At 42.3% G+C, this 13888-nt stretch overlaps 1 protein-coding gene across 1 annotated transcript in view; it reads right to left on the bottom strand.

The window, feature by feature from the left end:
* Positions 1-265: 265 nt before the first annotated feature.
* The window catches only part of Kcnab1 (potassium voltage-gated channel subfamily A member regulatory beta subunit 1), a 294743-nt gene continuing 281120 nt past the window's right edge, over positions 266-13888 (bottom strand). The window contains exons 12-14 of the mRNA XM_008837446.3: positions 13300-13420; positions 8933-9021; positions 266-3386 (exon numbers count right to left, since the gene is read on the bottom strand). Coding sequence (XP_008835668.1) covers positions 3297-3386; positions 8933-9021; positions 13300-13420 — 300 coding nt within the window. The 3' untranslated portion in view covers positions 266-3296. The remainder of the gene's footprint in view (positions 3387-8932; positions 9022-13299; positions 13421-13888) is intronic.

The raw sequence follows: 13888 nt of genomic DNA, 5'->3' as shown, positions 1-13888 counted from the left end.
CAACTTGTGCATACAATGCCTACTGAGGCCAGAAAAGAGAGTTAGATCCTCTTGAACTGGAGTTATGGGTAATGGTTAGCCACCAGGTGCTGGGAACTGAACCCAGGTCCTGTGTAAGAGTAGCGAGTGCTCTTTAACTGCTGAACCAAGTCTCCAGGTCTGGGAGGGTCTTTTTTCTTTGCTGGCCTTGATCTCTGCTGCCTCTCCTTTCCCAGTACTGAGATTAAAAGTGTGCACCACCACACCCTTTTTTTTTTTAAAAAAAAAAAAAAAAAAAAAAAAGGTTATTATTATTTGTGTGTATATTATGTGTGTGTGGTGGAGGTGCATGTGCCGCGGTGACTGTGTGGAGGTCGGAGGACAACTTTGTGGTGTTAGTTTTCTCCTCCTGTCTCTACGTGGGATACAGGGATTTAAGGCAAACTGGCTGAGCCATCTCATCAGACCGGGAGGCCCTTTTGATTGATTTGTTTTCAGGGTGGTAGTTCTAGACTAACTTCTTGACTGTCATGAGTTTCCATTATATCTCATCTGACTTTTTCATCTTGATTCCAAATGTGGGTTTATCTGATTTTTTTTTTTAATCTCACAAATTCTCCTACAGTTCTCCTTAAATCTTTAAAACCTAAAACGAAGAATCTTTAAAGGAGCAATGGACTGAGCACAAAGTGTGGGCTGCAGGCCTGATCCATCAGCTAGCAGTGCATTTGTACAAATTCTTTGATCTATTCTGACCTGAATTCCTTATTAGCCAAAGAGATGGCTTTGCAGACAGCCGAGGTTCCTTGAAACATTGCCATATGCCTGAATGATGTTTGATGCTCTGCTCTTGAAGTGTCAGGTCTTTAGGAAACCCGGCACAAAATTTGTAGTTTGTGTTTGTCTGGCCTGAAACCAGTGTAATAATGGCTGCCTCCCATGTTCCCTTTGTTCTCTGCCAAGGATTTCTGAACAGAAAATGAGAATGTATGGAATTATTTTTCACAAGGATATAACTGAAATGTATTGTTATTTACTTTGGCATGCACATGCATGTGTGTGTGTGTATGTGTGTATGTGTGTATGTATGTATAAGAACTGGCTGCTTCCACAATTGACCAATAATGCTTATATTTGATTTACAGTTGCAAATTCTTTCAGGTGGGTTTGAGAAGCTTTAACCTTAGTGTGCATAGTGTTCTAAGACTCAATGAGAAAGGAAAGAGTTGGATTGCAAGATTTTATTTTTTGGAGTCAGTCTTGCTATAAGTCTAGCCCAGACTGCCTCAAACTCAGTATCCTTCTGCCTTAGTTTCCCATGAGGATTATAGATGTGTCACCACTCAAGGCTTTGTTTGCAATGCATATTTTAGCCTTTTGTGGGGTGGGGCAGGGTTAAGGGTAAAGGGTGGTTGAGATGAGGTCAGGCTGAACTTCTGTGTAAGCCTCCCCAGTGCTGGAATTATGGGCACTTGCTACCCCCTCCTTGCTTTAGCCTTTAAAGATTGTTAATTCTGTTAAGCTTTCAATGTTGTTATCTGTATAATTTATTTATCTGATTATTTTCATTTCATGCTGACATTTTATTTGTACTTTATATATGTGAAAAGGTATACATCTTATGCCTTATAATGAAAGACCAGATAAATCGATTAGGGAATTGCACAGATATTTTATTACTCTAAGCAAATAGATTAAATTGATTTTTCTTTAGACAGTACTTCAGCTCATTTATATATATAGTAGTTCACTGGATTAAATTCACAATGAAGGACCGGAAAGTTAGTTCATTTCCATCATTAATCTGACACTCATGGGCAAAACTTCCAAATGGACTACTAGACTATAGATAGTAACAAACAAAAGGAAATATGTTAGTATCGTCCACTAATACTTTAAGAGTTAGAACTTAAACCATATGATATATATCTGGAAATTATATCAGAAAATAGCTTTTTAAGTTGATATTATTCTGTAAATCTTAAAGTGATGAAGAACTTTCGGACTAGATAAAGTAAAACTGTATATATCCTCAGATGTCCAAATAAAGTTTACAAATGGCCTCACTGGAAAAGGTGGTGGTGGGGGGGGGTGGAGATGATGACATGTTTTCTCCCTATTTACAGATATCTACAGTGTATTCTTATGATTTAAGTGGGATTTCAGTTAGGGTAAGTAGCCAATAGTGGCAGGGCTGGATGTAGCTCGGATTCTGAGTGAAGGCTAAGTCCCTTTGTTCCGTGCAGAGAGCTTTCATGCATATAGTGTCGTGTATATGATATGATTAGAGTCAGGAGCTCTTTGAACATTTTACTTTATTGTAGGCAAGTTAATTCACCCAGCATATGCTATGGAATGACAATATTTTTCACACCACCTCTGCTGTGTTTTCATGTGATAACTCCTCAGAAATAGCAATATTACATTGTAAAGTTGTGGTGTTAAACTGAACATTTACCTTTCTGGGTATTTTACAGGTTTAATTACAAAACTGAACATGTGTATATTTTTAAAGCTCAAATATTTAAACTTACAGAAATTGTGCCCACAAGCAATTGAAAGTATACACAGGCCTTCATAAAATGTGTAAAAAAAAGAACACTTACTTGTTAGTACATTTATTCAAAGCTGTTTTCGTAGTAGTGTAGCCCCTTCATAAATTAGCCATTATATCTCTAGTTAAAGATTGGGGTATTCATTTATCACCTCCACATGTCAGTGAACACATTAGAATCCTAATAAACATCCTGGATAAATTGTACAGGGCCAAGCAACAGTAAATATTTAAAAGATACTGAAAGCAAATGCTTAGAAATTTTACTGTTGAATGACAAGTGACACAAAACTTGCTAATGTGAATATGAAACACGAAAAAAATCCAAGTAAAACTAGTTCTGTATTCTTCCAAGCAAGACTTTAGAATGAGGAAGTCCTGTTTCTTACATACTTCATACTGTGAATTTTGTTCTTTTGAAAAAAATATATCTGTACAGCCTTCAAGTTACTAAATGCCTGAAGACGAGATCCTTTCCTCAATATTCTTTCCAGTGTAGAAGCATGAGGTGTACAGAGTAATGCAAGGACAGGGGATGAGTCCAAGATAAGAAAATAGAATGGATTTTCTTGGTTGTGAGTTTTCAGATGTGCTGGAAATTCAGGTGCACAGTGGTAGCAACAGCAGATACCTCAGAATCCAGGGACACTAGAGGTTGAGCAGTAGGCTGCTAAGTGACTCAAAAGAGTGGCTAGAAACATTGTTCTGCACTGTGTACAGACCACTATTTTACCCATGCAGCGTCTATGGCTCATGCATTGCCTTAGGATCGGTAGTCCTTTTTGCCGTAGGGCTTGTTGCGCAGTATGTTATCAATCTCATTTACAACATGTGATGTCATCTTTGGGAGGACCTGAGGACAGAAGCAGAGGATGCTGTTAGTATATTTGAGCCTTTATGTGCTCAATATTAAGCAATCATCTAGACTTGCTGTATGTCCTTAAACCGTAGCTGGACTGAAGGCTTACCATTGGACTAAGCTCAAGATCAAGGATCTTGTTTGTTGACTCAGTTAAGGCATAAGTGAAATCTCATAGCAATACAGAGTAGCTATATGCCTGGGTAGTGTATTGTAAATAATACAGAGTAGCTATATGCCTGGGTAGTGCATTGTAAATAATACAGGTAATTGTAATTTTTTTTTTTTAGCAGCTAGCTGTCTTAAAATAGTAAAACCCATTATATCTAGACAACACATTTTTATTTAATACTCAAAGCATCATGTTCATGTGAAATTAGTATAGAAAATTAAAATACCTTTTTTGGTACTAAGTCCTTCAACTCTGAACATTTCTTCACTTAGAGCATGTATATATTTGGACCAGCCACCATTCATGGAGTAAAATAGCCACATGTGGCCAGAAGTGCAGTAGACAGCGCTGGTCTAAAGTCTGGGAATGGAGTCCTCTAGCTGCTGCTCAGAACTGGTGAAGAATACGCACAGCTTAAGAGGCTTCCCAGATAGAGGGAGCGACATGAGAAAGTGAAATGGAGTGATGTCCAAGGACAGCCTGGAGGTGGAATGGAGTCCTCTAGCTGCTGCTCAGAACTGGTGAAGAATACGCACAGCTAAGAGGCTTCCCAGATAGAGGGAGCGGCATGAGAAAGTGAAATGGAGTGATGTCCAAGGACAGCCTGGAGGTGGGTGGGAGTAAGGGAAGGTTGGAGTGAAGGCTGGGAAACTGAATGGCACTTTATAGAGTTGGAACTTTATTCTGTAGACAGTGGGGGACCTCTCAGAACTTGACCCCCCGATACCTGGGGAGGTTGAGAGATGGAGGAAGCTGAGAGGGGATGCAGGTGTTAAAACATTGTCGTCTAAGCCAGAGATAGTAAAGGATTGAACTAGGGTGGGGATGGTGCTGGTAAAGGAGAAGTTGGTGTAATGTGTTGAGAGAAAAGCAAATAAATAGTTGGGGAGTCTGTAGAGTACGATGTGTTTCGGGTGTGGGGCATCAACGTAGAAATGACTTGCATGCCGGCAGCTGTAACTCTGCCTTGGAGCATAGTTGTTGGGGGACCAGGGCTGAGGACATGTGAGTCATCTGTGTGAACATGTTGAAGTCCTGGGAGAGGAGAGGGTAAGCTCTTTTAAGGCCAGCATTTATTATGAGAAATGGGCCAAGGGTACATATTACAGCATAAGACAAGGGACAAAGACCAGCTTTCTAGCTGGAATAGTCTGACCCTGGTAGACTGGTGAAAGGCAATTATGATGACCAGTTCCAAGGTTTGGGCCTCACCCTTCCCTTTGCTGCCGTCCTGCTGGCCGGCATGACCTTGTTTCTACTCCAGCGCTATCCTTAGCAGCCTTAGGGTTTGGCCTGGTAGTGGAGCGCCTTAGCTTGGGAAACTTTTGGTTCTGGTTAACATTTTCCTATCTGAAGCTAAATGAGGAGTTTGGTTTCCCACTAACTCTGAAATTTCTGGTTCTAAGTAGCCACTGTGTTATTGAAGACTGAGATTGTAACAGTAAGACTGGAATTCAGAAATCGGATTTGTTGAAACTTTTGTGTCTAAAATCCAGTGGGCTAGCCATGTGAAAAGAAAAACCTTTATTATGTCAGAATACATTTCAGTTAGAAAAAGTGAAACCATAAAAGTACTTGAATAAAACATGAAAAATGTGTGTAGTGTTTGAAGACTAAAGTTTTCAAGAGGAGCCATACTTCGAGAAGTTTGTATGAGATCACTTTTTAAAAATGGTGGGAACTAGCTGGGCGTGGTGGCGCATGCCTTTAGGTATGAGATCACTTTTTAAAAATGGTGGGAACTAGCTGGGCGTGGTGGCGCACGCCTTTAGTCCCAGCATTTGGGAGGCAAAGGCAGGCGGATCTCTGAGTTCAAGGCCAGCCTGGTCTACATATCGAGTTCCAGGCCAGCTGAGGCTACAGAGAGAGCCTGTCTCAAAAAGAACAACAACAAAAAAGCTGGCAACCATTTTACATTTAAAGCCCTTGTACAGATCTTAAACTCCCCGCTCCCACCACCACCACCACTACCTCAGGCTATCATAGTGTAACCTTAGTGTTACACAGTGTGGAAGAAACTGATGATGATGTGATGGGAGCTTTGGCTACTGTTGAGGACTGGAGTGCATCAAGGAAAGCCTCCAGGACCAAGTTCTGTAGGGATGAAGGAGAAGGGATGAAGGTTTTGCTAAGCTGGATGGTGGTTACTTTGGAGACAGAGCATGGACTACTACTGTTAATCTGGGGATGTATGTGGTTCTTGGTAGTGGAGATAAGAATCCCCGTACTTTGGAGACAGAGCATGGACTACTACTGTTAATCTGGGGATGTATGTGGGTTCTTGGTAGTGGAGATAAGAATCCCCGGTGTGTGTGTGTGTGTGTGTGTGTGTGTGTGTGTGTGTGTGTGTGTGTAATGAGGCCTGCCTTAGCAAGGTTTTAAGGTTGGAATGGAAAGGGTAGAGACAATTCTGTTCCCTTCCAGTGGTGGTGGGAAAGACGAGGACCCCCTGCACAGGTGATGGTGTCTCTTTAGTTTCTCCCACCTCCAGGCTCTGATTTACATAAACTCCTCCAGCTTTTTCATGCCTGTATTTCATTGCTGAATGCAGTTGCTTTTCCAGTGAACTAGAAGCTTCTTTCCTTATGCTTTCCTGTCCTTTCCTAGCAGTCCACACTTGCATTCTTTCGATACCAGTCCCATCTCTGCTTGGCACCTCCAGTCATCCAGTCTCCTTTTCACCACACCCGGGGGTCCCATCACAGCTTGTCTAGACTCTTGATGGTACTTGAAGTAAAGAAAGGAGAGTTGGTAAGCCCTTGTGCTGGCAGTGATGCCGCTTGGGTAGCATCCCTTTCCCTAACGCTTTGTGAATGGAGGTCCTAACCTAACCAGTCAGAGCCTTGCTAGGGAGGAAATGCTTTGGGAAGAAAAGTGAGTTATCAGGTAACCCCTCACTGCCCAGTATGCTTCCACAACCCTTACAGCTCAGATGCTGAGCTTCTTCAGGCCTGACCTTGGCTGTGTGACTTCCCCACAGATTGCTTGAGCATGCTGTGGTAGCATGATGGGAGCCCTGCATTCCTCTCTGCCTGTCAGGCATGTTGTCTGTCCTTCCCAAACCTGTGAATCTGTCCACTCCCTACATTGCCCAGGTGAAGGCCACACCCTGTGTTCTGCTTTCCACATGGCAACCTCAGGACTGAACAGACAAATGGAGGCCCGTCCTCTTACGGTTCTGAAAAACCATTCCTTACAAGATAAACAACAGTGTCTGGAATAAGCACTCCCAACCCAGGGCCTTTGCACTGCTCTTTCCTTTGTCTTGGATATGCTCCTGGGTTTCTGACATGCAGTGTGAAGGAATGTGACTAAATAAAAGGCTTCAGAATGAACATCCCATGGGTGACCTGCAAGGATATATCAAAGAGGACTACCTATTTCTCAACTGCTTTCTAAGATTCTAATAATAGCCTCATAACCAGAAATCTTGTACATTTTTGTCAGTCACCTAGTACAAGGTAAGTTTGTTGGAGAATGGACAATATTTTGTGTCCTGTAGTGCTGCCAGTATATAGTGAGCTCTCACTTTTTAAGGTGTAGATTTAAAAAAACAAAAACAAAAAAACCCCAACTTTTATGTGTATGAGTGTTATGCCTGAATGTAGGTAAGTGCACCTGTGTTGTGCAATGCCCACAGAGGACAGAAGAGGCCCTCTGATCCCCTGGAAATGGAGTTATGGAGAGTTGTTAGGTGCCATGTGGGTGCTGGGATTCGAACTCAGGTCTTCTGCAAGAACAGTCAGTGTTCTTAACCGCCGAGCCATCTCTCCAGCCCCAAAGGTATAGATTTCTTAATTCACTCTTTTAGCCCATGAGCAGTTTGAGGGCAGGATCTTTCTCTTACTCATCACAGTAATCCAGTTGTCTAGCTTGGTGCCAGACAGAGTAAGTGCTCCATAAATGAGTGGGATTGAAATCACTGAACTGAATTTCAGTACCCTTGGGTACAAACTGTTCCCCCATCTCCTCTCCTTATCATCATGTAGCCTTATCTTTTTCCAGTGCATAACTGAAAACGAGAAGGTGGTGTGATTCCTGAGAGGGAGCATTCCCTATAACGGATCAGGGACCCCATAAGATCCAGGAAGAGCTACGTGGCTGGGCAGGGTTTGGAAGCAGCAGTGGAGATGACTGCCCCACTGTGTGGTCCTAATGAAGGTGGTGGTGGTGGTAGGAGGTCTCTACCATTTATTCTTCAACATATTCTTGTCTATTTCTAAAGAGCACTTTTAAATACCCAAGTTTGCTCTCACCTTCATCTGTTTCTTTTTGGGAGGTAGCAGGGCTTGTTTTAGGAACAGATGGGTAGAGGAGATGTGAGACACTCTGTTCCTCAGTGAACAAGAGAAAGCACCATTGCTTGTTTTGCAGGTAGCGGCTGAAGCAAAGCAGTGTGCAGGCTCATTCCTGGACCAGCAGAGCCGAGAGGGACAGGCTCAGCACTGAGATGTGCTTTGCAGTGAAGGAAGCTGGTCACAGTAGACCACTAGCTCTACCCATTTCCTCAGAAGCGCTGGAGTGTCATTCGTTTTCTACTGCCTCTACACTCCCTGGGGGGGGGGGGGTTTGCAACTTCTACCCAGTGCCTGGACCTCAGGCCATCTCATGAGGACAGGGTCTCAAGATGGAATGGAGCTCTTGGATTTTCCTCTAGAGGAACGTGATCTTGTAAGTTCCAAATAGAATTTATGCACCAGATGCTTCCTGAGTAATAACTGAGGGTCACACAGTAGGAAGTGGAAAGTCAGTGGACAAGCAAGGGAGCCACGGGACTGTGACCTTAGGATTTACAGTCCAGTGAGGTGGAGGGGTGAGGGGAAGGGCATGTACAACACAGGCAATTCACACACGTTCTACATGGTTTGATGGGGCGTGGGCACCATGGGGTGCTGTGAGATGACAAAGATGGAGGAGCTTGACATAAGTATATAGATAAATAATTGTGGAGAAAACATGAATAAGTGATATTTGTATACTGTCGCACCATGGGGTGCTGTGAGATGACAAAGATGGAGGAGCTTGACATAAGTATAAATAATTGTGGAGAAAACATGAATAAGTGATATTTGTATACTGTCATATGACTGTTCTATCTTAAGCAGGCTGTTAAATATGCTTTTATAATCAGGCCTTGGTAGCCAGCTGTTAGGTATAACATCGGAATGTACTGTCCCACAGAAACAAACCACCATGGAGTTTGACAAGATTGTTTGCTAAATTAGCAGAGGACAGCCCTGATCCGTGTACTGTGAAAGTGTGTTGTTGCTTCTTACGGTTTTGTGCCTTCTGTCCCCCTTGCCTGGAGGAGTCATCAAAGGCACCAGGGCAGTCCCTGGAGTTTGCTGGTAGAGACTGCAGCACTTGCCTGAATGGCACCGAGGTTTTCAATGAGTTGCTCAGGAGTGGATGATCCCAGGAGCACAGAACTCACACCTTCGTTTCTCAGGCACCATGCTGGAAAAAGAGCAGAGCACCAGGTCAGTGTGTCAAAGCACTTCTGATTATTAGCACTCATAAGCATCAACTACAGTTACGTTTGTTAGAGCCAAAATTTATTAATGTGAGATGTGCGTTTGTAGGATATACAGTGCTCTCTTGGATTAAAAACCCGAGCAGAAGATTACCCCATTGTGCAGAAAAGTAAAGGAGCTTGTGCATTTGAATTGTGGGTTTTGAGCTCTTAATGCTTTCTTGGTTTTGCCCCGATTACCAGAGTATTCAGTTAGCTCCCCATCCTAGTAATGCATTGTTTTTTAAAACACCCACCACTACTCACCAGCTAATGTCTGGATTCTTGTTTCTTCTGCTTGGGCCTGTGATACCATGCCTTTCCATCTAATTTGTGCTGTTTCCCCATCTGTTAACCTCTCACCCTCCATTGTTGATTATCTAAATTGCTCTCTCACCAACTCTTACAGGCCCACTCCTCTTCATCCTCTGCCTCTCTAGCAAATCCCACCCAAACTGCATCTGTGTTTTTTACTTAGGGTCAGTGGAGTGTGCATGAGAGAACCATATGATCTTATGGTCCTTTGCCACCTTGCCACTGGGCCTTAGCCAGCCTGACAAACCTCCCTCTGGCCCTTTAACTATCTCTTTTTCCTGAAATGTCCTTATAACCTTTACTCCTTTTTGTGTGCTTTTTTTTGCTTTCTTGAGACAGGGTCTCATGAAGCCCAGGATGATCTCATGTAGCCAAGGATGATCTTCCTGCCTCTGCTTCCTGAGTGCTGGAATTACAGGCATGGGCCACCATGTTGGCAGTTACCTTTACCTGTACTCACCCAGCATGTGACCTTCCCTTGTACTTAATGTAGAAAATTAAATGCACCATGTAGAATATTCTTCATTTTTCTGTCTACATAGCACCCACATCCATATCTTCCAGTTACAGGGGAAGATAGATACTTTCTTGGCTCAGGGCCAAACTCTGCCCTGGCTCTGGATCCATTTGCATTTTGCCTTTTCTTGGATTTGATTAAATATTATTCTATTTCTCTCTCTCTGTGTCTCTCTCTCCCCTGGATTTTTGTTTGTTTTTTGCATTATTTTCCTCTGTGTCAGCAAGGCATGCTCAAAATTTTTCCACTCTAAAATGTCCTCTGACTCTGACTCTTCATACTTGCCTGGACGCTTCCGCATCTTCCTTCTTAAAGTTCTAAAAGGCCAGTTTAGACTCCCTTCTGCTCTGCCTCCCGAATTCTGGGATTTCAGGCATGTGCCTCCATCCCAGGTCTATGTGGTAAGATCAAAACCAGGGCTTCTTGAATGCTAGGCCAGCACTCTACCAACTGAGCTCCATCTCTGAGGTTTTTGGATTTCACTTCTTTCTTTACTTTGCTTCAGACGAGAAGGTGAGCACACCTTGTTTTTTCTGTGTTGCATTGTTCTGTCCCATTTCCCTGCTGCACAGTATCCCACTGTACAGGCACTTTGAGGATCACAGCCCTGTTCATCCTCCTCCCTGCCACCACTGCCCTCCTTTGGGCCCTCAGTAGCTCTCCTGCATCACTGGCTTTCTTACTTCTTGCTTGCACTGTCCCTCCCTATAGCTGCAGCTTCTCTAAATGTAAATTTGGTGGTATCACTTCCCTGTCTTAAAGTTACTTCTTCAACTTGTGCCTGCCTGACAAGATCACTTTGCTTTAAGATGACACTCATTTTTCTTATCCTGGCACATCTTTATCCTGCCTCTTTAGCTTCATGTCTGCTTACATTGACTATGGTGCTTCAGGAACACTGATTTTAATCTCTTCACTCGAACATGAACATCATGCCGCTCTTTCCTCTTACCCCTCTGGAACCCTTTGATCACACTTGGATTCAAGTATTTCTTTCCTGCTGGAAGCTCCCCCTTCCCAACCCCCACTTTCTCCTTGCAGATCAGAGGCACTGAAGCTGGAAATCATTCCCTTTTGGTACTGAGAATTCTGTCATTAAAAACAAAACTTGTTTATAAAGAAAGAAGAAAAACATGACAGGCAAGTAGCACATCTGAGGCACAGAGGGAGGCAAAAGGGAAAAAACAAAAACCCAGCATGTCTCAGTTACACTCAAGCTCCATGTAAAGAGTGCTTCATGAATAGCTAACATTCAGTGAAAGTCTAAATGTTTACAAGGTTTCCTTTCTAGGAAGATAATGTCCTTTCAGAGTTAAATTTAATCAGTATTTGTGGGGGATTAGCTCCAGCCCCCCCCCTCCCATACCACAATTCAGGGACACTGCATCCCATTATATAAAGTGGCATGGCATTTACATACACACTCTCCTGGATTCTTTAGGTCATCTCTAGATGACTCCCAATGCCCTAAACAATATACATGGTTGGTTGACTCCATGGGCTGAGTGTATTCATGTTATGTTGCCACCTAAAATCTTACTTAGGATGATAGAATGTGTTTTTTGGTATGTATTACTCTAACACATGCCCATGGTGAAGAAAACCTCAAGCCCAGGATGTCTGATTTTTTTGCAAAAATATTCTCATTGCCATTATGATCAGAAGCACTTACTGAGTGGCTAGCTTTCACTTTGCATATATAATCGCCCTTTATTCATCAAGTTTGTAAGATATGTATTATACCCATTTTACAGGTAAGAAAATCAAATCAGGCTTGATAACTTGACTGGTCAAATAGCTAATATTTTTTGCTGAGGCTGCAGATATGCTAATAAATTGCCTTAAACATATTTTTTCAAAGAAAGGACTAAGGTGATAGTCATAAATATATCTGGTACATAATAAACCAATGCTTAATTCCATTTTTCACTTAAAATTTTTTACTTTATTTAATGTATTTATTGTGTGTGTGTGTGTGCGTGCATGTGTGTGCACTCTCAGGTGTCATGGCACTCAGAGGACACCTTGGAAGAATCATTGTCTCCTTGCACTGTATCAGTTCTGGGGATTGAACTCAGGTCTCAGCCTTGGCAGTAAATGCCTTTATTCTCTGAGCCATCTTCCAGGGCCTCATTTCCATTTTTCTAGCACTGTTCACTGCAACTAACGTCTTTTCTGACTTCCTACCTAAGAAGAGTCAAGCTACCAACACATATCCTGATTTTGAGTTATTAATTGGCCTTAACATGAGCTTTACATCTCGGGTCAGTGTGTCTGATTTGCTTCAATTTCTACTGTTTCTTAGTCAATAGGATTATCCCCCCTGGAATTAGCACCATTTCATTCTTTTCTCAGTTACCATGCCAATTCTAGTGACTTGTCAGTGCCGCCTGTAAGACAGGGTTCCTACTGGTGCACAACTCCCAGGGTTGTTCTGATGACTAACAAGATAGGACAGTGAAGGTGAGGTGTTTATCACGGCCTAGCAATGCCCCACCCCCAAAAGTTTGAATGTTCTTCTGTCTAATGTGGTGCCGCTAACCACGTGTGAGTGTTGAACCCATGTGCAGGCTGAAGGTGCTGCGGGTATGAAATGGATCCTGAGTTTTAAAAAGATTGAAAAAGCGAGTGCTAAAAAAATCGGGGGGGGGGCTGAGAGGTGGAGATGGGGTCTTAATATGATCAAAGTACCTTGTATGAAATTCTTGAATCAATAAAATTTTAAAAAATTGATTCATTTTTATATTACACATTGAAATGATAATAGCTTATTAAAATTAATTTCATCTCTATTTTACTTAATATGGCCACTGGAAAATTTGAAATGAAGTGAGTGGTTCACATTATGTTTGTAATGGACAGTGCCAGCGCATGTGGTTTTCGGGTGACCATGACCTTTCACGGACTCTACACATAAGAATAATTTTCATGGCTGTTGAAAAGTTTCCAGAGGAAGTTGTGCTTGCAGAATCAACTTTCCATGTGGCAGTGGCCTTGAGCTTCTAGTAGCTCTGTTTCTCAACCTCTTACTGACTCTATCTTAGCATCAACAGAGGAAGGAACTCAGCCAGAAGAGATGGGTGTCACTGCATAGTGACATAGTTCACTTGTGAAAAGGTGCATGTTTGCACTAGTGTATTCTCACTTAATCTTTGTTAGAAGGGAGAAGAGAAAGAAGAAAAATATTTTAGCATATAGAAAATTCTGGAGAGCCTTGAGCTACTTTCTGCTGTATATATGAGAAATTTATGCTTCTGAGATCAGCTTGCCCCTACAGTAGACATTCTATCATGATGGGGTGTGGATCAACCATAGAAAAGTATTCTGTACACACAGCAAAAGTAACCCCCAACCCATACCCTGCTCCACCATCCCCCAGTAATTTTCTTACCAACAGCCAGCTGAGGTAGTGTGCATCCCAGACGCTCAGCAATTGGAGAAAGGTCTTTTAGCTTGTTCTGCTGTTTTCTCCCTTCTTCACTTACAATTCTTTCCTTCAGCCACTGGTAACACTGGGGAGGACAGTAACTCTAAAATCAGTGTCTTGGAAGGGTGTGATGTCAAAAGTTGTTAATTCAGTAGAACATAAGAACTTTGGGGTGAATTCCCAACTCTTCCTGACATTCACCTTTACGTTCCGTAGTAACAGATGTATGTGTTCATGCAAAGAAGTTTCCGTACTCTTGCTCTTTGTTTATGGCTTAAAACAGATTGCTTTTGACTAATATTCATCATTTAAAATTGGTCAGTGTGCAGAAACATTATTAAAACTCTGACACTGACAAGTGGAAGTAATTTAAATTCCTTTCCATGCCAAGTGGAAGAAATGCTGTTTCTTACTGGGATAGTCCAGCTTTCTGTTAAGAGAGCTGGGTGCCAAGCATTCTGCTCCCTGGACAACTGTCTTGCATTATTGCTGTAAACTCTCTTTTGCCTTCTGTCCATTCCTAATCTCTATTCTTATTTTTAAGATTTATTCT

Source organism: Nannospalax galili, unplaced genomic scaffold (genome assembly GCF_000622305.1).
Source record: "Nannospalax galili isolate Female #2095 unplaced genomic scaffold, S.galili_v1.0 scaffold617, whole genome shotgun sequence".
Lineage (NCBI taxonomy): Eukaryota > Metazoa > Chordata > Mammalia > Rodentia > Spalacidae > Nannospalax > Nannospalax galili.
The sequence above is the reverse complement of the archived record's forward strand: the minus strand, read 5'-3'. Positions and strand labels throughout refer to the sequence as shown.